Genomic DNA, 24,683 nt, shown 5'->3' with positions numbered 1-24,683 from the left:
AGCCCACTGAACTCAATAAGCATGCAAATGATCAATCCATTCTCAGCAAACTTGCGCAGGATCCCATTTCTTACCTCCCGGATTAAAAAGTAGAGAAATTTACTAATAGGCAATAAGTTCTTGCGGTTTAAGAATGTACCTATAGCCAACAGATATTTCTATCAAACTTTAAAAAGCAGGGAAATTGGGCAGCTATAGTGAATGTACCAGGGGAGCAGGAGACCTGACCTCCTCTCTGAGATATTGTACTGTCCTACAAATTTGTAAAAATGCAAACCCAATTTGGGTTGTTCTTTCACAGTCCAATCCACTTGCTGTGCAGCTTGGAAGAATTTCGTAATATGAGCCTCTGAGCATATGGTGAGCGGTGGCAACACCTACAATCAGCCCAAATAACAGAAACAAGAGATGTGTTGATCTTCATTTTAGGAGGGAGGAAGCAACAATATTAAGACAGTTGATATAGTTCAGATAGTCACTTTAAATATGTTTGATTTACTTTGCAATTTAATGAACTTTCATTTTCTTTTGCTTCTGGTTCTGTGAATATGTGAAGTACAGCAACACTTTGCATAAGTTACACTAAAAAAGCCCTCCAAAAACAATTGTGGAATAATAGCACTCACTATTCTGCAGAATAGTCTCCAATGGACATGAGGAGTGTCTCAGTTTGCACAAGATAAAACAATGGGAGGTGAAATATGTTCCAGCAAATTTCTAGGTGTGCTCTATGTTTTTAATTGATCATGCCCACCCTTCCTTAAGTGGAGTGGTTTAAGCATAGCAGGCTGAACACACGCATCTTGGGCAGGCCAAGTTTGTTTTTTCCAACAGCTAGATTTATTGCTTAAGTAGCAACATATTATAATCAGTGTAATTTTACATCAAACTGCAGTTTCAGATTCAACTGTTAATGCACCCAAAACAGAAACAGAACATAACCTCCAATTTGAAACACAAAAGCTGTCTTCACCATCATATGACAATGACCAATAAAAAGGCTTTAAAATTAATAAAAATAAATTTGACACAGATTTCTAGTATGAATAATGAGAGAAACGTGATTTTCAAGGTTAGATTCTTTGTAGAAACGGTAGTAATACAGGAAAGAAGCAAAGTAAGAAGAACACCAACAAACATACAAAAAATGTAATTCTCTATGTTTGGAGAGGTAGTCCTGACTGCAGGTGTTGCCAGCACTCACCATATGCTCAGAGGCACGTTATCAAATTCTTCCAAGCTACACAGGAAGTGGATTGGACGGTGAAAGACCAATCCAAATTACTATTAAACCAGTTTAAGCCAGTGTGAAGACCAGGGGTCCCCAATCTTTCTGAACCAGAGGGCACATTTCAAATTTTGAGAGTCTGGGGGAACCAGTCACAAAATGGCTGTCATGGGGGCATGGCATAACACAAATGGCTGCCCTGAGGGGGCATAACACAAAATTAGAGAGTAGTCATACTGAAGCTTTTCACACAATTGTATTTCTATATTTGAAAAGGCTTGACCTGTTGAATTTCTGCCTGCCATACAGCTGTTAAAGGCACAAGAACCCTAGTTTTCCCAGTGCTAACCTTAAACCAAAGCTTAGGCTGCCATCCTGTACCCACTTACCTGGAAGTAAGTCCCCTTAAACACACAGAGACTTACTTCCGAGTAAATATGCATACCATTATACTATAAGTTAATTATACAGTGTTCTTAATGAGTCCCTGCTCTTTAGCTCCTGCAAAACTGGCGACATGCCCAAGTCTCTGCAAACTTTTCACATTTGCCTTTTGTGAGGACAGGGGATTCTTTAACATTCCCCTACACTTACTGTGTAGTATCAGCAGAATATAATTTCAAGGCACTACCTGAACTCAGGCAAACCCAGCACAAAAAACATGCATCCTGGTTACTAGGGAAAAAGGAAGGGCAAATGATGGAGATTCTAAGGACTAGGGGGGGAAAGACAGACGCAGGAAAAGTGCACTAAAAGGGCGGAAAACAGCAGCCCTTGAGGACCCCAGAGATTCCTATTGTTTGGACATCAATCACAGCCGTGATTGGCTTATTATTGGCTAATAAGACTGACAGGCAAGGGCAGCCAGGCTGGCTCATTTCACAGAAATCGCTTAGAAGGGTACCTGCACATGTTGCTCCATAACTTTATTTATAGGAGGTCTGGAGACTTTTTTTAAAAAAAATGAAAGCTCCGATTTTGGGCTACCTGCCAGGTGTGCCACTGAAGGCTGTTGCAGGCACCATGGTGCTCATGGGCAAGGGTTGGCGACCCCTGCTGTAGAAGACCTTGGGATCTCTAACAGGAAATTTTCCACACTTCCTTCATCAAACTACAATTGACAGGATTCCTGGGAGGCTTAGAGGCAGGGATGGGGAGAGCCAGGAGAAACTGGTTAAAAACAGATATAAAATATATAGCGTTCATATACCCCCAAAACTGTATTTTAAGCATGACAATCCTCCCAGTGGTAGCACTTCCCACACAGAAATAAGGTAACTTATCCTAGAAAGTCCCATCTTTACAGTAAATGGGGCTTTGTCTTCCACAGGAAAATGTGCATCTCCCACCTGCTCTGTTTGCATTCTGAACAACAGGATTGTAAAGCTAAATGGCACCTCAAACAACTCATCTCTTAAGCTTTTATGAACAAAGTGTGGGAAAACAAAGCCCCCCACGCCCCACCAACTCTCCCAAACCTGTAGCACAGTGGTTCTCAAACTTTTTTGGTTCGTGGCTCACTAAAACATATAAAGATTTTCTGGTGCACTTCGTGTACAAAATTAAAAATATATTAATATATTTTAAACTATGAATAAAAATAAACTATAGAAAACTATTACTTACCCTATACAAATGGGTTTCTTCTCATTTTTAAAATATACTTTCATAATATTTGAGGCACACCTAGCCACCTCTTAGGGCGCACCAGTGTGCCTGGGCGCACCGTTTGAGAATCACTGCTGTAGCAGATGGAAAGGGGTAATCAAGTTAGTTTTCTAGCAATCAGCAAAGGAAAATGAGGTGTGTGTGTGTGTTTAAAGGGATTTATAATTCAATTACAAATACATCCTCTTAAAAGGTTACAAAATTTTCACTTTTCAAAAAGATATAATACAAGTTCAAATGCTTGTAAGAGACTAAGCCCTGAAGTGAACTTAAAATAAACCTGTAAAAATCATGCTGCTAAGCTGACAGGAAATGTAAAAATAAAACCCAGTGAAAATGAAGGGCTTGGAGTTGACAAAAACAACAGCATTATTCTGCACTTCTACAGATCTTGCCCAGAACACCCAAGTTTCAGACACGCTGCAGGGGAGACCCTCTGAACACACACAGAAAGACCAGGACTTTGGCTTTGCTAGCAAACTTAACTGCCAAGCAGCTGACCCTCACTGTAAATCTTGTAATAAACTATGTAGAATATAATCACGGAAACTCTCTGGTTTCTGTTGTACTACAGTCTTAACTACTAAGGATGAAAAACTGTACAGGAGAATACTATTACAAAGCAAAACAAAGTCTTATAGGCTGCTGGGCTACAAAATGCCCCACTAATCAATTTATTTAAAAGTTCCATATCGTACAAACTACATGGTGTTGTTAATATTTTGTGACTACTGAAATGACAGTTCAAATTATGTCTCTGATACTTTATTTTAAGAAAACTGAAAAGGCACTTTTCCTGGAAAAATCAAAGAATTGCACCTAATTTTTTTAAAAAAAACATTTTCAGAAATGGTGAATGACACAATTTCCTTATGGGAAGCTAATGGTACACAAAAAACTTTGGCATTCCATTAGTGCAGTGATAACATGGTACCCTCCAAATGTTGCTGGACTACAACTCCCATAGTTCCTGGACACTGGCTGGGACTAATGGGAGTTGGGAGCCCCACAGCATCTGGAGAGCCTCCCTTCCATCAGGGCAACTTGATGAAAACAGTGAAGGAGCTGGAAAGATTATCTGTCTTGGTGTCCGTTTCGCCCACTTACTTGAAGACATGAGATAAATATCTAATATCAATTTTCATTGTAAAAGAGCTTCAGTTTGTCTTGATACATTCAACAGTTAAGGAAAATTCAATAGTGGAATATTAAACAGCCTTCTCAGAAAATGTTCTTCACATCACTTGATCATAAGAACTCGACTGATGAGATTTTATTTTATTTTTCTCCATCTGGTGTACTGAACTGTATTTGTTTGAGTGTCATTTCACATCCTGATCAGATTTCGGCATACGGAAAGAAGCACATGATGATAAACTTAATCTGTAGGTAAAATATGTAAGAAAAAGTTTCATCAGGGTCACAATGGCATTAATATCAAAGCTACTTTTTTAGAAGTAAAAAAAAGTCTGTCTAAAACTCCACATACAAAAAATAAAAATGAAAGATTGTTTGAAACATCCATCTGAAATAAATTATACAGTTTAAAGTTTCAGTGATACACTTCACCAGGTTCATGCCATGTGAGTTGGTGACATTTCATTAAAACACTAAAATGTAAAATTCCCTCTGAATCTCTAATGTATGATAGGTAGTAAAGCCTTTATTGTGCGAAAAGTTCATGTATAGGTGAAAACATAAAACAATAAATATTGAATTTATGTTATGTTAAAAGATGACAAATGCTAGAACTTGCTTCACAGAGTAATATAGAAGTGTAAAACTCAGAGAGCATTCCAGCTCTCCACTTTTGTTCAGAAAAACACAAGCTAGCTATGGATTGCATCCAATGAAGCCACTGGGTGAGCAGAATGATTTCTGCTTGTGCAAAAGAACTTCCCCCTCCCTTTCCTTACTCCCAAGCAGTGCTGATGCCCCACCAAATCTGCTCTTGGCTTTCCCCCAACTATCTGGAGCAGATTTGGGGGAGTGAGAGGGGCACAAGGGGAAAGGAGAGGGAGGCAAGTTCCATTGTGTGAACAAAACTTGTTCCACTTGCACTTTTTTTTACAGATCTCCCTCTCCAAGAGCAGAGAGATGTCCTTCTTCATAGATGGAGATCTGAAATTGCACTCCTCCTCTGGATTGCTGTACAAAATCTGGCAGCTGGTGTTCCTCCAGTGCTCTAAGACATGCTGGGACGTGCCGTGAAAGGCTGTGGACCCACAGGATCCAAAGGCCTCCCATTCCTCCAACATGCCCCTGGAATGAGGGATAAAATAAAACTATTTGTGGTATTTCCCTTCAGCTGGGATCAATGGGAGGGAAACTTTTTTTAAAAGTTCTTGGAATAGGGATACCCCCCCAAAAGAAAATGTCTTCCTATCTGCTCTGCCGGTGAAAGCCAGCAGGTAATAAGAAAAGGCAGTTTCCCCACCTTTTGTTCTCCCTCCTCTCTGATCTTTGAGTTGCTTGGTATGTCTGCAACCCCAAACACACTTATGGGAAGTAAGCAGCACTGAACCCAATGAGACTTACTTTTGAGTAAACATGCTGTTAACCTACTTCTTTTAGCAACAGAAAGAGCCGTTTGTGAAAACACACACACACACACAGAGTAATCAGATCCCTGACCAATGCTCTCATACTACTGAATTACAAATGGTACATTGTAATTTTGTTCTGTATGATATTTTACTTTGAAACACTGAAACTCAAAATAAATTATTGTAAGGTGGCATTGGTTTTATGTTGGGAAAATTATCACATTTGGTATATTAAAAGTACATTTTATTCAAACAATTTTTACAAATTGAATTTACTTTTTTAAATTTTTACTTTTTTTTGGTAACAAATGGATCTACAAGATCCTTAACTGTAAGGAGCCCCTGAACTATAAGGAGCCTCTTTCGTTTTGCCAGTTTATGAGGAGCAGGCAAAAAACAATTTTTTAAAAAACGGAAGAAACCATCAACATTAATAACAAAGAAAATGATTTATGTCTCCGTTAGTCCTCCACAGTGTCAAGCAGACATAAAGCATTCATTCCCATAAAAAGAACTGAGAAAAAGGGGGGACCAAGATTCAATGAAACATTTTATTCATCATGCTAAAATAAAACATTCCATAATCCATTTTTTCTTCATTTTTTCCAATTTTTCAAAAAAAACCCCAAAAAAGGCTTTGGAAAAAAAAGGTGTCCCCCCCCCGAATTTTCCTGGTTTTTTTCTGGGGCTTCACATCTCTACTCATGGCTTCCTACCAAATCGACCTTTTTTGTGGCCTAGATACATACACACTTGGGCCCTGTCGATCTTGCTTCATGAGTCTTGCATTCTAAAACCTTTATCACCTCGTTCCTCTCCTCTGAATCTCCTCTGGCTTGTCCACATCCTTCCTACAATGTGGTAACATGTAACTGAACGGAATACTGCTGAGGCCAAACAAATGCTGACCAGAGTGATGCTCTGCCTTAAATACAAGGATTTTGCTAACTCATTCCAAAGCAGTATTTATCTGATTGTGCTAAGCAGCCCTGGGTGAACTTAATTACACCGGAGCCCCCCCCCCACTTTAGACACCAAAAAGTAAACGTTTTTACTGATGACACAAGTGACAAATGGAACCACCTTGATAAACAATAATCTTATCTTTCAATTCCAGTCATTTCCCCATAAATGCCTCTCCCTTCACCCCTCTAATGCAACAAGCATGTTTGTATTTTTAATGACACTGTGTGGAATCCAACAGACGTACTTGTACTTATGGAAGAGCTTTTGCTCCAGCACAAACCTCAGCTCACAGAAGAGCATTGGTTTTTTTTTTTTTTTTTTGCCAATTTGCCCTTCCCCCTGTAGGCCCTACACCATCTTCTACACTTTTCTGAAGGGTTCCCCAACTGCCTGGAGCAAAAATAACCTCCATTCTTCCATGAGCAGAAACATCCACTGAATTAAAAGCTCTTTTGTCAGTCCAAAGGCACCAACTGGATTCCACTCATAGCCAGGGTGGTCTCAGGTTTCATTCCTAGCATCAGGTACACCTGTGAAGGACTCCTGCCGGAAACCCTGGTGAGCCACTGCCAGACAGCGTGGACAAAACTGTGAGCTACATGGACCAGTGGTCTGACTCGGTATGAGGCAGCTTTCTGTATTTCTAAGAGACTTTCCTAGTTTGGAAGCAATTGTTCTTATTATGTTAAAACACGCATATCACAAACCCAAAGAAAAAAGGAAATTGAAAAGAATATTCTTCTTTCTAAAAATGTTTAATCTTGATCTATGTCTAGCAAAACAGTGAGCACCCATCTTTGGCATTCCACAACAGTGGAATATGCATATTTTATTATTTGTAGGATTCTGACATTCGTCTGCAAGCTTTTTGGCTGGTACAACTCACAGAACTGTCTCTTAAGCGGTGCCATTTCTCATTCTGGACCAATTTTACTTGTTTCTCTTTGCAGTTGTTCTTACATGTTCGTAAGGCATGTTCTAATGCCCCCTTCCCGCTTGCACCTTGAGCATACCCATTGATGGGCTGACACCATACTGATTCCCTGGTAGCCTAAATGGTTGTTATAAGGCGGGTGCGGGGTACCTTTGGTCCTCCACATGTTGCTGAACTACAAGTCCCAACAGCCCCAGCAAGCATGGCCAAAGGCCAGGCAAGATGAGACTTGTCATGCAGAAACATCTGGAGGGCCAAAGATTCCCCACAACTGTTGCAATCTCTATGCATTTATCAATGCATATAACCTAAACACATACACACAGAGACTCCCCTAATGCTCATTGTGGGATCCATACGGATAAAAAAGCTACAAACCATTTTTTAGCATAATCATTACCTTACACTTTTCCTCGCACTGCTTCCAACATACCTATTTGGGAACTAAGGCACTGAACCAAGACAGGACCTAAAGGGCCACAGAGGGAAGTTCATGTACTTGGTAAGGCTATGGTAATTGGCTTTTTAAAAACAGTCCCTCCCAGCTGCGCACCACCTGATAAGTCATCCCTGACTGTTGGGAGCAGCTCCTGACCCAGCATGAGAAACAGTGGTTGGTTTGGAAGGGGCTCTTTGGATTCTAGTGTGGGATGCTCCTGTATGGACATTATTTTATTATTTTCAGTCCATTGCTCTAAGACACTTGGAATTCTAGAACTGTCTTTTATGCTGTTTGCTGTTCTTCCCAGTTTGTTCATCACCAGTGAATAGGGGAGGGCAGGACTTTCTACTATGCTGCCATGCAAAGCACCAGAAAAAAAGAAGAAAAGAACGGCACACAGGGAACTAACTATCAATTCTTTCTCATTCACAGAAAGTCACTGATTTTTTTAATTTATAAGCCTTATTTGGACATTGGCTTTCCTCACATATAAATAAACATGCAAGGCGGCGCAGGGGTGCCCTGCCAAGCTCTGACTGCAGAGATCTCTGAATCACACAGAGAGGCTCCATAGGTAGAAGTGGATCTCCACTGTTGCCTTCAAACTCAGGGAAGATTCTAAATGCAAGAAATGTGATGCATCAGAGGGGACGAGGTTTGGTAGGCCCCCCTGATATGTTTGTTTACATCGGGGGGGGGGCTTCCATCCCATAGGCCTAAACAGGCCCGGCAGAGGTCCTAATTTGGCCCATGGAGGCTATTTGTCCAAGCCATATCCATTTGATAAATGTCATCAGATGAGAGGCATGTAACGGCTTCACTACAATCACTCTGAAGTCAGGGCTTGTAACCAGTGTGTATTTAAACTGCTTGTAAAGGGACTTCAGAGTGATACCTCTCAGCACCCATCAACTGATCAGCGCTGAGAGGCATTGCTTTTGAAACTTGTTTTCAAACAGGTTCAATACAAACCACTTACAAAAAGATTTCAGAGTGATGTCTCTGAGGACCCATCAGCTGATTGGTGCTGAGAGGCATCACCTTTGAAGTTCATTTCCAAGTGGTTTGCATCGAAACTGCTTGCAAATGGACTTCAAAAGGTGAACCCTTTTCAAGTTGTCACCTGATGCCATAAGTTGTCACCTGACATCAGGTGATTGACAGATGGGGGGAGGAAGGACCAGGCCTGATGGTCAAATCCAATTCACCACACCTGGTTTATATGCAAGCACAACGAATACCCAAATAGGGAAACATATACTTTCAACAACATCCCTTGTTAAGAAATCTGTTAAGAAATCTACAGTCTGGATTGTTTCAGTTGGTTGGGTATCTTCTAGGAAGCAAAATAAGAAAAGAATCACAAGATAAAGAGAGGGGAAAATGAAAGAATAACTGACCAGTATGGAAGACAATCGTTTCCAAATATTCTTGTTAAACTTTCAAAGTCTTCATGTTTGAAATGTAATTCTTCAAGCAAAGTAGCCAGGAATTGTGAATATCCTTGACTCTGCTGGGAACTTGCAAAGACAGGAATATTTTGTGACAACCTGAAAAACAATGTTGAATATTTTAAAATGTACAATTTTAAAATTCTGAACAGGGTGACAGAGAGAAAGAAAAAACACACACATCAAAAGCTGAGATAAAGAAATGTCAAGTACTAATCAACAGTTTCTAAGGAAATATGGTAGCAAAAATTACTAATTATTTATAAAATTATTATTTAGATCAGAGATGAGGAAGTTGTAGCCCTCCAGATGGCGCTAGATTCCACTTCATCATCTCTGACCACTGGTCATGCTGGCTAGGACTGATACGAATTGGAGTCTAATGGCAACTGTAGGGCGACCAGTTCCCATACTTGATCCAGATGTATAATTTCTACAAGAAGTGTTTTAAAAATGCAAACAATAATTTGAAATAATTAAATCAGAACAGATAGCACAGTCCCTTTCAAATCGCCTAGAGGAAACTGTAATGAAGTCTTGCCGTTGCTTCCAGCAGTTATTCAACTTCAAACTATCACTTGCCAAATGCAATGGCTAAACCAGCAGAAGCACATGAAGAGGAAGTTCTTGACACAAATGTGTGCAAACACACATAATGCTTCCTATTTATTAGGATTTGATATTTAACACCAAGGCCCCATTACAGAAGAGTCATGCAACTAGGTGTTTCACAAGTCATGGGTAACAATTGGACCCAGATAAAACGTGAAGATACACATAAGGATATTTTCATCTGTCTTCACTGCAGAAGATGTAGGGCAGATACTTGTGCCTGAACAGTTTTCTTTTCAGGAAGGGAGGCTGAAGAACAGAGGCAACTACTGGTGACAAGTATGAAGCCTTATTGACAAATTAGGACACGGATGGTATCTATTGAAGAGTTATTAGAACTCAAATGTGAAATTGCAGATCTTCTAAGAAAAATATGCGACTTGTCCCTAAGATCAGCCTCTGTACCACAGGACTTCAAAGTGGCCAATGTAACACAAAAATGGGATTTTGGGGGTGGAGTGGGGTGGATTCAGGAGTTATAGGCTAGTTAGTTTAATGTCTGTTCAATTTGTGGAATGCATGATTAAAAATAAAATGATCCCGCACACAGAAGAACAAGTCCTGCTGAAGAATCATCATCATGGCTTCTGCAAAGGTAAGTCCTGTCTTTTATGAAGTTTTTTGAGAGTGTCAACAAGCATGTGGGTAGGAACAGCAGTGATCCATGGGGTGGGGGAGCTTACCTGAACTCCTGTCACCTGTGTTGCTGCTGCCTACTGGTAGGTAGACAGGGAGGGACAAAGTGGCAGTGAGGTCAGAATCATACAAATGCACTGCCAGGAGCACTGGATTGGCTCCGCTGATGTGTTTGCACCACACAACCATCACTGTTGCTTTGCCCCTTCCCATCTACCTCCAAATAAGCAGCAGTGATACAGTCATGGAAGGTCAGGTGAGCACCGCTGTCTGCTATTGGATAAGAGTGATCCAGTAGACATTGTGTACTTTGACTTTCAAAAACTTTTGACAAAATCTCTCACCACAGTAAAAGTCATGGGGTAAGAGGATGGGCCCCTTTATGGATCAATAACTAGCTAAAGAACAAGAAGCAGAGAATAGGAATAAACTCAGTTCTCATAATGGAGAGATGTAAGCAGTGACCCCTGTCCCCCAAGGAACTGTTGTGGGACTAGTGATTTTTAATTTGTTCATGGATAACCTGGAGCTAGGGATGAGCAATGAGGTGGCCAGGTTTGCTGATGACACCAAATTGTTTGCGGCAGTTAAAACAAAAAGGGATTGTAGAGAGCTCCAAAAAGATCTCTCCAAGCTGGTTTAATGGGCAATAAAATGGAACATGCAATTTAATGTGTGTAAAGTGATGCACATTGGGGCAAAAAGTCCTAACTTCACATATAAACTGATGGGCCTGAGTTGGCAGTGACTGACCAGGAAAGATATCACAAGGTCATAGTGGACAGCTTGATAAAATGGTCAACCCAGCGTGCAGCTGCTGTAAAAAAAAGTTAACTGCATGCTAGGAATAATTAGGAAACAAATCAAAAATAAAACTGCCAATATCATAAAGCAATTATAAACTTCTATGATGTGACTGCACTTAGGTTACTGTGGTACATTCTGGTTGCCACATCTCAAAAAGGATATTGTAGAGCTGGAAAATTGGCAGTAAAGAGCAGACAAAATGATCAAAGGGCTGGAGCAACTCCCTTATGAAGAAAGGTATAACATTTGAAGCTTTTTAATTTAGAAAAAAGGTGAGATGGGGCATGATAGAGATGCAAATGCATGGGAATAGAGAAAGTGGACAGAGGAGATTTTCTCTCTCTCTCTCATATAACAGAACCTGGAATTGTCCAATGAAGCAGAAGGGTGGAAGATGCAGGACAAATGAAATAAAGCACTTTCCCACACAGCCCACAGGTGAATGATGGAATCTGCTACTACAATGTAATGACAGCCACCACCTTAGCCAGCTTTAAAAGAGAATTTGATCTTTTGATCTCTCTTTTCTTCCCTAGTGTAGTGGGATTTTATAAAGTTTCATGCACTTAGAAGAGTATACCTTTAATGAGAAGGGGTCAGTGGTAGGACAAGGGTAGTCAATGTGGTGCCTTCCAGATGTTGCTGGATTTAACTCTTATCAGCCCCAACCAACATGATCAAGACCAAGAATAATGGGAGTTGTAATACAAAAACATCTGGAGGACACCACATTGGTTACCCCTGCAATAGAGCATATGGTACGTTTACAGTCTGTGTTCAGTCCCTGCCATTTCTTTTTAAAGCAGGGGTGGCAACTCTGTGACCCTCCAGATGTTGTTCGATTCCAGCTCTTATCATTCTTGATCATTGGCTATGTTGGCTGGGGTTGATGAGAGCAGGAGTCCAACAATATATGGAGACCCACTGGTTAGCCACTTCTGTTTTGAAGGATCACAGGTAGATGAAAGATACTGAGACTTTGGAGAGCTGCTTCCCTTAACACAGACTGAGCTGCATAGACTAATGGCTGGTTCCAGACTGAGCTGGATGGACCAATGACTTCACATGACAGCTCTTTAAAACTGTTCCACATGTAGAAATGTCCTACTTGCACCCTTAAGATTCCTCTGTGGCTAAAACATAAGTATGCAATACTAAAAACACAGATACAACATGAAGATTTTAAATGGAACATGCCCACTTTTTAAAGGAATGAAGCTATGATTAGTATACAGAGTAGCTTTTGCTAATGCAAGTAACACTGACTTGCAAGGCAAGATAAATCAAGCTCGTCTCTCTTGTAATACTGCCAGCCAGATGACCTTCCTTTACAGACAAATATTATCATATTGCAAAAGCGTATAAACGTGTGGCTTTATAAAATGGTGCAATCCCATGTTCTGCAGCGATGCTGACCCACTTTGCCTGTTTCACACACAATGCTTGCTTGTGGGGCCACACACACACAGGCTGGACAGCTACATCAGCACCACCCGATGAATGAGCTGGTGCAGTAATGGTGCTTGCAACTGGATCCTGTATACTTATACAGCAACTCACAGAACTGGGCAGTCAGAAATCTGGGTAGACTACAGGAACAGAGAAGGCAATGGGTACTGGACTACAGAGCAATGAGGATATGTTACAGAGAAGTCTCATCTCATCTTTAATGTTTGCGGTCATTGACCAGACATACAGGTATAAATGTTTCAACACAGAAAGACAGAAGAATGACATATAAACAAGTTAAATTATATAACTTATATATCAACAACTTAAGAAAATAAATCCTGGAATAAAGTTAACATGTATTAACCATATGTTTCCTTATAGTACATGCTAAAGCACAAAATTTTGCCACTTTAAAAGTTATTTCATTTCTCAAATCTGGGAGGAGGTATAGAATGCATCAGATCTACCTGGCAAGTTTTTAAAAATTGGAGCGATATAAAAGGAACGAATGTCCTTATAATATGAACAGTATAACAGGCCATGGGCAGATGCATTGGGAATAAAGAATGCGCAAATATCTCCCCTCCAAGGCTGATGGTAAGAAGTTGAAACGAGCCAGTGTAAAGGTTCTACGATACTTAGGGAAGTCAGATGGCATGTTTGCCTAGAAATTAAACATTCTAACCTGCATCTATTTATAGTATTCCTTAATGAAGAGATATAAATGAAGTTTTTTCATATTGTCCACTTATATTCAGACCAAACGTCAGCAGGAACTGCTCAATATCTACACATCAAGTGTTTCAAGCTACGAGGGGGGAGTTGTGTTTTTTTTAAAAATAAATGTACTGAACTTGCCTGATTATGATTTCTTCAAATAGCTGCCCTAGACGCTTTTGCCACAGAGGCCTTTCAGATGATTGTTTAATTTAATGTTACCTACTTCCTGTGGGCATATAAAATATGAATAAAATAACTCTCTGAAATGGCAGATCAATGGAGAGTGAGCAAGAGTACTCAGGACAGTGGATTTTCTTAGCTGTGCCTCTGTTGCTTGAAGCATTCTAATCAGTTTTGGCTTGGAAAGAGCCTTAGCATGAAACAACAGTCAGACAAGCAGCTCAAGATTTTGTTTTATGAAGCCGAGAACAATGACAAGAACAATAACAAGAAAAGCTGCTACTAGACCTACAGCTGATTATCTTCATTGACAGCACAGCATTCACATGCAGCCGAACCCGGGAGGTGAAATTTCAGTAAAAAGAAAATCAGCCTGTCATGTGTGAACAAATACACACAGCCAGAATTATAAAGCTGCTGGCAGATCAATTCGTTTTCATCATCTCATCTGCACCTGAATTCTAAGGATTTTGAAAAAAACAAACTCCAGCACAACAGTAATCAGAATAACAGCATCCCGTGTGATCAATGGCAGGTGCAACATTTTGTACACATAGCTACTTTCATTTTTACAGACACCCTAAGTTTCGAAGGAGCCTTCAGAAACCTTTCCTCCTTCCTACCCTGTTGTTTTTTGATTCAGCCACACTCTCACTTTCAGCAGCAAGCTCTGCCTATGTTGGGAGAGACCATGACACCACAGGGAAGTGGTTTTCAAACTGCGTTTCAGGGAACTCTGGGGTTCTTCAGAAGCTTAGCAGGGATTTCCCAATCGGGAGATCAGTAATGGTGGAAAAGCATACTTGAAAGAGCCAGGGGTGGCATAGACGTCAGAGTGTTGGTCAGATTGGGAGGGACCCAGGATCAAATCTCCACTCAGCTCAATGAGTGCCTTGGCAGCCACACCTACATCACAGGGTTGTTGTGAAGATAAAATGGGGGTAGGGTGGGAAGAAAGCCCCATACACTGGCTTAAGCTCCTTGAATGAAAGGCAGGATATAAATCAGGGGTGAGGAACCTTTTTCAGACCAAGGGCCACATTCTTTAATGGGCAACCTTCTGAGGGCCAGTGACAGGCAGAGCCAGAGGCAAAAGTGGTTGGAGCAATGAATATAAATTTTACCTTTGAACAGTAGACTAGTTTCTACACATGCTCATACATCCTTCTCTGTCCTCCATCCTGGCAAGCAAGAGTTCAAGGACACATTCCAGCCAGGCAAAAACATTAGTGGTGCAAAGTCGGGTCAGTGAGGGGTGTTGCCTGGGGAGACGGGGTGTGGCTGAGGAGGTGGTGTAGACTGGGGAAAGTCCAAAGGGCCATGCAGAAAGGCCAAGAGGGCCACATCTGGCCTCCAGACCTGAGGTTGCCCATCTCTGCTGACTTCCCTCTGTAATAAACAGTCTCAAGAGGAATCTTGAAAATGTTATTGGGAACACTTTCAATTCACATGAGGCCATGTGGCAACTCAACATCAAGAACTGAGTGGGCACCCTAAAAGACTCTCCAGTATGCAGGCTAGCCTGGCAGCAGAAAGTTTGTCAGTTGCTGCAACAGGCCAATGATGGCAGAATGACAACTGAGCTAGCATGTGGTGACCTTGGCTTTAAGAAATGCCTCTCCCCCTCACTTTGCAACCATCTAACTTTCCCTGATAACTTACAAGTTGCAAGACAATCTTGCAAGGTTTGCCTGCAAGGCAGCCAACTATGCAGAAAAGCCAAGTGCCAGGTGTGCATTAAAGAACAAAAAAGTAGCATACATCAGATCACAGACAGAAAAGCAGTACAGCTTTGACATCCTTCCATCCAGCATATGGCAAGCAGGTCTTGGTAAAACTAAGACAAAGCTAGAGTGTCAAGAGTGCATCAGAACGACAGAGCCTTATTAAGCTAGCTACTCCACATATGCTACACAAGAAAAGGCTTGAGTGAACACTCATGTTAAGACAAGCAACAGCATTGGACTACTATTAAACAAGCTATTAAGCGACAGCAGGTTAACATGGAAGACATTTGACATTTTTCTCTCTTCCCTACTCAAATGAAGACATGATAGCTTTTTATAAAATACTTTCCCTGTAAGCAGAATTTGACAGTGTGGTAATAATATGCACTCAAGTACTCTGATATCAGAATTTTAAATATTCTTTCTTTCTTTCTTTCTGTTACTGAAAAGTAAATCTTGTAGGCCTTTTGCATCCGAGGATTTCACTAACATTAATGCACCGTCGAAATATATCCCTGCAGTATAAGGGCACGAGGCAGAATGGAACACACCCAACTCAAAGTTGTTTCACAATAATTACGAAAAATTATGGACAGAGATTAAGAAAGATTTGCTAAGATGGGATAAACTACAACTGTCATTAATGGGTAGAATATCTGTGATAAAAATGAATGTATTACCGAGAATGATGTTTTTGTTTCAAACAATACCTGTAATATCCTCTGATTTACCTTTTAAACAATGGCAAAAAGATATTTCTAAATTTGTATGGCAAGGAAAAAAACCAAGAGTTAAATTTAAATTACTTCAAGACGCTAAAGAAAGAGGAGGACTGGGATTACCAAATTTGAGACTTTATTTTGCTGCCTGCTGTTTAGTCTGGATAAAGGAATGGATCTTATTGAGGAATAAAAGACTATTGGATTTGGAGGGCCACAATCTGAAGTGGGGATGGCATGGATATCTATGGTATGACAAAGTAAAAGTAAATGTAGACTTTAATAATCATTTTATAAGACGTCCTCTGTTGAAAATATGGAACAGATACAAACCAAGGTTTTATTCGAAAATACCATTATGTGTCTCAAGTCAAGAAGCGTTTTATAGAAGAGAAATGTCTGGAAAAGAGAAATGGTTAACTTATCAAGAACTATTAGAAAATGTACATGGAGAATACATAATGAAAGAGAGAGAACAACTGATAAAGGAAGGATATAGTTTTCATTGGTTTGCATATTTACAATTGTTAGAAAGATATAAAATGGACAAGAAAATGTATGGGTTTGAAATAAATAAATCTGATTTTGAAATAGGTTTGTGTACAAATGATGAAAACATAATTGCAAAAATGTATAAACTTTTATTGAAAATGGATATGGAGGAAGAACAAGTAAAAGAGTGCATGGTAAAGTGGGCAAAAAATTTTGGTCATAACATACAAATGGATCAATGGGAAAATATGTGGAAAAAAGGCTTGAAATTTACATTATGTTATAATCTTAAAGAAAATTTTTATAAAATGATGTACCGTTGGTATATGACTCCCGAAAAGCTGTCAAAAATGTATAGTAATGTCTCTAATGTTTGTTGGAAATGTAAACAACAAGAAGGATCTTTTTATCATATGTGGTGGTCATGTAAAAAGGCGAAATTATTTTGGGCACAGATAGGTAGGAAGATGCAAAAAATTCTAAAGATAAATATTCAGTCAAAACCAGAATTTTTTTTATTGGGTTTTATGGATAAACAAATAGAAAAGAAATATGGAAGAATAATATTATATATGATTACGGCAGCAAGATTATTATATGCACAAAAGTGGAAAATGGAATCAACACCAACAATGGAAGAATGGTTATTGAAATTAATGGACTTAGTAGAAATGGATAAATTGACATGTTTACTTAGAGAAAAATCGACAGATACATTTCTTAAGGAATGGAAACCTCTCTTAGACTTTTTGTTGAAAGATCAAAATAAAATGATGATACTGGGATTTGACGATTAATTAAGACAGCCTATGGAGAAAAGGGACTCTGTATGTATACATTAAGGGACAGGTTTGATGTATATTATATACTTATAGCTGATCTGCGACAAATCGGAAGTCAACTATTTTATTTTCATTTTTTTGTTGATGTATTGTTATGTCTTTTTGACTTTGTTTTGTTTGTTTTTGGAAAAATTTGAATAAAAATTATTAAAAAAAAAAAAAAAAAAAAAAAGAATGGAACACACCCCTTGAGTTCAACCCATATATTTGTATTATTACTGGATTTTGTCATGATTTAATAAAAGCAATTGATAAATGTACAGCGCAATCCTACTTAGAAGTACCGGTATGTCCCACTGATCCTAAGTAGGACCGCAGGCTTAGCGGAGATAGGGCTGGAGTGGCAGCAGCTACTGTGAGGCACAAGAGCATGGGACAGATAAAATAACACTGGGATGGTTCTCATTTCACTTTAAACCACAGTCAGGGTTAACTATGGTTTAAGGGTGAAAGTGCAGCATGCTGGTGCACAAGGCAAAAATGGCCACCATTTCGCTCCTCCTCCACTTCTGCTGTGCTGAGCCATGGTTTGGCTTCTAAAAAGTGTGGGTACTTTCCACTATGATAATTCTCTGTAAATCCTAGAAGAAATGTATTTTTTTTCTTTTTAAGTACACATTTTAACTGGAAGGATCTAGGAGTAAAACTGCATACAATTCCTTATGAAAAACTAAATGTAGGCCAATCAGTTCCTGTCATTCATCAGAAGAATATACCAGATATGCATTTGACTGACAAAAGGTGCAGGATAATCCAAAGTTTATTATTTAAAAAAGCAACTCAAGAATTATTGTTTTTTTAAAAAATGATCCCATTCTGACACTATGGAAACATATGTGTGTGTTTCTGTTTTTACTGATTTGTCAGAACGTTGTCTGGCAAAATTATTTTAGCTGGAACAATTGACTTTTAGTCTGTCCATCAAGGGAGAAATCCTGGTATCATGATATGACATATTTATATAACATTTATCATTCCAGGGGTTTTTTTTGTAACAGTACTCACTGGTACAGAGTACAGGCACCCATGCCAGCCATTTTGTACTGGCATCAATGGTACTTCTATCAATATATGAGTACTGACACCTCATTTTTTACAACATCAAAGCTCCCACTGTAAACTGTAAACAACCTCTTACAAAAACTTAAATAAAAATACAATATTTTTTTAAAAAACCTAAAAACTATATAAAATAAAATGCAAGTGTACTTCCGAAATTCAACTATTCAGATAGCTATTTTCTTCAGAGAGATATTGGGCTGGTTTGCATGACACAGTAAGCCAAACTTACAAGCCTTGGCCCCAATTTGTGGTTAGTGCGGTGCAGAAGTAAAAAAAAGGTGTGGGGAGGAACCTAGCACCTGGGAGCTTTTCTCCAGGAGTCCACACATTTGTGCAGTCTCGCTAATGGTCTTTGATAAGAACTTCAAATCATGTGCCAATGATGTGTTTATGCAGGACCATTTTTCATCTCTTAAGTCAGTAACAATATTCTCCTTGTATAGTTTATTTAAAGGTCCAGATAATGGCTTACTTAACATTCATTAGTTCTGTTTGAGGAAGGAAGGGACCCTTGCTAGGTTCCAATTAATACCTTCGACCATCCTTGAAGTCAGATTAGGAAAGATTTAATAAACCTACGCTTCTGCCACTGTGGTTGATCGGTGGGGGGGATCTCCTCCATTATCTATTCAACTGTTTGCTAACCATGTGTCAAACAATACATTCCGTGCTTTCTAACAAGGAGATACTGAAAAGAGTAGTCATGATTAATACCACTAGCCAAATTTTACAATTTTACAGATGTAAAATATATTACTGGAGAAGTTTGATTGCATCAATTATCTTTATTTTATTTTTATGCATTTCATTATGGAGAATAGCTATAAAAGTAAGACTAGGAACTGGTATGAGGGAAATTTAAATCCAGGTAAATAACTGACTGAGCTGGATTTGGCAATTATATCCTTTGAAGGGTAAGCTGTTTGTTAATTTATGCCTAATTTCTCATCACATTTATTATGTCTACCCCCCTTATTTTATTGCTTCTGCTGTGATGATCTTAAGCAATAAATTTGGATTGATTGATTCTTAATTATATTGTCTCATTTGTACATTTTTGTTATTGGGAGTTAGTTTTAAAAGTGTGACCTTATAACTTATGTTCGAGTTTTAAATGCAGGCTCAAAAAGCCCATGGGGGGAAAAATCTTGTTATTAAAAACAAAAACAGGTGCCTCTAGGGTGAAGACTTTCCATTAGAATGCATTAATATTTGATTAATGGTCTTGAATGGAAGCATCTAACTTGCCAATATCAACATACAGCATGTTTAAGGACAAACCCAGAAGGTTTTCACACAATTGATTTATATCCCGCCCTGGGCTCCTGCTGGGAGGAAGGGTGGGATATAAATCAAATAATAAATAAAATAAATAAATTGAATATTCCTAATCAAGCCAATTTTATCTGAAGAAAAACAGGGCCGGTGCCAGAGCGCAGCCAAGTCGGGCCCTGGCCGAGGGTCCCTGAAGAGCCCCTCCTTAGGGTGGGTGGGTAGTGCTCCAGTTCCGCAATCTGTGGCAGTGTCAGCTCCTGAACCTGTCGCAGATGGCAGAGAAGGAGCTCCCAGGCACCCACCCACACAACTGTGCAACCCATGATGCCCGCCCGCATGCCCTACCTACCTCTCCCATTGTGGTGAATGCTGGCTGCGCTGCACACGCATGCATACCATCAACCAAGATGCCGGTGGAGGCTTCCCTAAGGGGCTAATGCCCCTGCTACCATCTTGGTTGATGGCAGGCATGCATATGCATGTAGCACACATCAGCCCCTTAGGGAAGCCTTGGCTGCCATCTTGGTTGATGGCAGGCATGGGTATGCAGTGTGGCCAGCATTTACCACAGCAGGAGAGGTAGGCGGCACATGTGGGTAGGCGGGCTCTGTGGGCCCAGGGCAGGCTGGTGCCCAAGGGCCCAGTCATGTCTGGCACCACCCTGAAGACAAGTAATCTAAGGCTGAGATCCTAATTGTTCCCAATGTTAAATATTAATATTTAACCAAATTAAATATTAGCCAGGCACCATCTCTGTTATCTTTTCGGTGCCTTCCTTCTTCTTTCAACAAGCTTTTTAAGTAGAGACCTTATCTCAGTCTGAATCTGTGTTGGAATTGCTTTATAATATATTTTTAGGCCTTCTTTTAAAAAATGTTTTTAAAGCTTTTAAAAAAATGTTTTTAAAGAAGTTTTGTTTTAATATGTTTTTAATTGTTGTGTTTTAATATATTTTGAAGTCTGTTTTTATGATGTTTTGAAGTGTTTTTAGTGCTTTTCTTTGCTGCCCTGGGCTCCTACTGGGAGAAAGGGTGGGATATAAATCAAATAAATAAATAAATACATAAACAGATAAATAAATAAATAACGTTCATGAGTAGGAAGGGGAGGGTGTTAGGATGCAGTGCAGGTCTCTCTTTGTTAGCTTGAAATGGGGTGTTTGCAGGCTGGGACAGGGAACTGGAGGCCATGGGATCAAAGTCCCCAAGTCTCCCAGCTGCGCAGCACAAAAAGCAAAAAACCCTGTCCCCACCTTCCACCCTAGCAGGGCTTTGGATGTGTTGGTTGCTCTGCTGCTCCAATCCGTCCCACTCTCAGTTAGGACCGCCCTGTAAAATGTTTTTTAAAAGTAAATATTTTACATCAGATGTTTTAATACTGGTCTATGACGAGGAAAAATGCCTGGGCCAAGTTTTATCCCCAAACCCACATTTTACCAGCAAGGCATGCTTGCATTTATGTTGATGAATCATAAGAACAGATTGGCCTACACTGAAGTTTTCATAATATTTGACATCTGTTTTAACAGATACTGAATCCTCTTAAAGAACAAAGGCTACTTTCAGTCCATTTTTAAGTGCCACCCAACCTCCTTTACTTACAATGAAGATATATTTTGCAGATAAAGTGCAGTCTATGTTTTATTTAAAACTTCATTTCATTCATGTATGCTGATGGATTCATACAGAAAAGGTACTGCATTAACGCACGTTCTTTTATTCTGCAATGGGAAGTGAAACTAAATGATTCATACATGTTTTTGTACACTTACAGGCAATACACTTAAATCAATGCTACCAAAAAAACAACACATGATTTCAACCAATCATCGTGCAAGTACTGAAGTTCAAGCAAATGTTAACTTAGCTGACTGCTCCCACTGCTGGCAGCCTCACCTCATGCAGCCCAGCTGAGCCCTGACTTATTCACAGATATGGCTGGCTATTTGCAGAAACCTATGAAAGCAAAATGGGGTGGGGGAGAAAACCATTTGGTTTCACTTTTCATTTCTGATGTGCAAGCCCAGCACAGATACCTCTCACGTCTGAAGAAAAGAAAAACAGTTCCCCTTCATTTAACATGGCTTGTGGGTCTCTGTAACTCAACAAAACTCTTCATGTGATGTTTTAGTCTGAAAGACTCAGGTCCCTTCTAGTCTGAAAAGACTATGGCCTTGTCTGCAGGTTCCCCATAGGCATCCCAGTTGAGAACAGGATGCTGAAAGAGGTGGGCCTTTAGCCTGATCCAGCAGCAGGGCTCTTCATATGTTAAGACCAGCTTTCCCTCAAAGTGTTTCACTTGCCAACAGCGTCTCCCATGTCTAGGTGCCTCCTCCCAACACCCGTTCCATGTTGAAGATTATAATGGCTAGTCAGGCCAGAAAATGTCTTGGTGGGCATAGACGGCTCGTGGGTTTTTTTCATTAATTAGTCCAAAAAGAACAGAAGTGCACATGGTCAGATAGGTTGGTGATGCAACATTAGGGTTGCAGCCTATTTCATACAGGGATGCACATACTCCGACCCTAAAAAATCATGGTTGAGAGTCCTCCTGGGCTGGGCTTTTCTCCTGGATTCCCAGGTAGCACTTATGGCCAGGAGTGCTTTTGCACAGCTTAGGCCAGTGTGTCAACTGCACCCATTTCTATCATAGTCACACACACACACCCTCTAAGGAAGCAACCCTAACTATGGGAAGGTGGTGTAAAGTACGCCAGATCCAAACCCCATTCAGGAGCAAGGCTACTGCCGGCTAAGCCGGCCCAAACCTGGCAGAGGGAAAACAAGCTTTTAAAACAGTTTGACCTTTTTGCCGGTGTAAGTTCCACCAGGTTACCCGCTCACGTGACTGAGCTGAATGGAGTTGGGATCCAGCATAAATCCCTCCCCCAGCCCAGTCCCACCCCCATTATGCCTCTGGAACGCGCCTTTTTGGGGACTTATGCTGGCCTCGGCTGAGCCAGGATAATGGCCTTACGCCAGAGCGTCTGTGGCTGAGCCAGGGTTGGGGACTTATGCTGGCATAGCCCCAGCTGAGCTGCCAGATCCTAACTCACTCATCCCAGAGGATCTTGGGTTTGGATTGTTCCCTGAGGTTGCAATCCAATACATGTCTACTCAGAAGTAAGCTCCATTGGGTTCAATGGGACTTACTCCCAGGTAAGTTTGTATTGGATTGAAGCCTTAGTGACCTCAAGATTGAACTTTAGCTAGTACAAAATGAAGCAGCAACAGTTTTGACCAGAGCTTCTATCAGCTCTGCTGGCTGTCGGTCTATTTCCAGGGTCAATTTAAGGTGTTGTTTTGTACTTATAAATGCCTCAACTGTTTAGGACTTAGGAACACAGAAAGCTGCCTTATACTGAGTTAGATCATAGGCCACTGAGGTCATGATTGTCTGCACTGACTGGAAGCAGGTCTGCAGGGTTTCAGATAGGAGTCTTTTCCAGTCCTACCTGGAAATGTCAGGTATTAAACCTGGAACCTTCTGCACGCAAAGAAAATGCTCTACCCCTGAGCTACGGACTTAAAGGATATTTCCTCCCACCTAGTCCTGAGTAACACCTGGCAATTACTCCTGTAAGTTAAAGCAGCCCTTTAGTGTCTGTCAGCTGCTGGCTATCACAGATAACAAATGCAAAGAGATTACTTCAAAGATGTCATATCAGTGGAGCATTATAATAAAACCCTTTCATCAATGGCTAGCCAAAGGGTGTGTGATGTGATGTGTGTGTAATTATATAGAATTCTTTATACTATTAGAAAATTGAGACAGTATAATTGGGTAAACAATCTGCACAAGTCACATTAAAAACTACAGATGGAGAAGAAATTTGGTTTGGCTTGTGTTTTAATGCAATCTTACCTAATTTGCAATTCCCAAAACAACACACAAACCAAAACACAGCTATCCTTCTAAATTCACACGTTTCCAAATTTTGTGATGCAGTTCTCCAACCAACCAAAGTCCATAGTAGTGAAAATAACATTAAAATGTTATTAAAATATTATAAAATGAATTATATTATGGAAAACTGCTTGCAAAAATGTGTATATTAGGAAGTACACACTAAAATGCTGATGAATTTTTGTGAGGGCTTTTTTTTAAATTGCAAACTGGTGCACAAACTTAAGACTGGAAAAGTGAGAAACAAAGTTAAATAAAAAATGACAGATTTGTCCATCCTTAATAAAAACACCCCACAAAACTACTAGCCCACCTGCAAGGTAGGAACCGCCAACATGAGAAGTTGCAGATGTTTATCATGGGTTGTATTCATCTAAATCCTACTCAGAGTAGACCCAATGAAATTAATGAACCAAAATTAATCATATCTCTTAACTGCAATGGGTCTACTCAGACTACGACTAGCACAGAATACCACCCTATGAGTATTCTATTTGTCACATATATCAAGTGATTATGGTGGCAGGTATAAATTGTTATCCATGCAATATAAAACCTGAAATTGAACAGAGTCAAATGTGGTACACAATGTGTTTCTCACATCAGTGAGACCCAAATTCAAAATCTTGCTCAGCCATGGAGTGCACTGAGTGACTTTAGGCAGCATTCCCCAACCTGGTGCCTTTCCAGATGTTTCGGACTACCACTCCCATAAGCCCCAGCCAGCACTGCCATTAGCCAGTGATGATGGAAGCTTCAGATCATCTAGAGGACATCAGGCCAGGGAAGTCTACTTTAAACTATTTGTTACAGCAGAGAGAATGTGTTTTGGGGTTGGAGGGAACCAGGGAGCACTCTTGTGCAGAACGACAGATATAAATGTAAATAATAAATAAATAAATAAAATGTTCAGCCAAACCTATCTTACAGGACTTTTGTGAAGACACAAAGGACTAGGGAAGTGGGGACAGCCTATGCAATAAATAACTAAGATTACAGCATATATTTATCTGGTAAT

General features: G+C 40.0%; 1 protein-coding gene across 2 annotated transcripts in view; it reads right to left on the bottom strand.

Moving 5' to 3' along the window:
- Nucleotides 1-966: 966 nt before the first annotated feature.
- The window catches only part of RPAP2 (RNA polymerase II associated protein 2), a 77,356-nt gene continuing 53,639 nt past the window's right edge, over nucleotides 967-24,683 (bottom strand). Inside the window, exons 13-14 of one of the 2 annotated variants that reach the window (XR_009763593.1) lie at nucleotides 9,185-9,334; nucleotides 967-4,279 (exon numbers count right to left, since the gene is read on the bottom strand). Coding sequence is in view for 1 of the 2 variants with exons in the window: in XM_061633666.1 (XP_061489650.1) it covers nucleotide 4,279; nucleotides 9,185-9,334 (151 nt within the window). In the remaining variant the exon portion in view is untranslated. The remainder of the gene's footprint in view (nucleotides 4,280-9,184; nucleotides 9,335-24,683) is intronic. The other variant, XM_061633666.1, reaches the window with a different exon arrangement.

This window comes from Rhineura floridana, chromosome 6 (genome assembly GCF_030035675.1).
Source record: "Rhineura floridana isolate rRhiFlo1 chromosome 6, rRhiFlo1.hap2, whole genome shotgun sequence".
In the NCBI taxonomy this organism is placed as follows: domain Eukaryota; kingdom Metazoa; phylum Chordata; class Lepidosauria; order Squamata; family Rhineuridae; genus Rhineura; species Rhineura floridana.
Note: the sequence above shows the minus strand (reverse complement) of the source record. Positions and strands in the feature narration are given on the sequence as shown.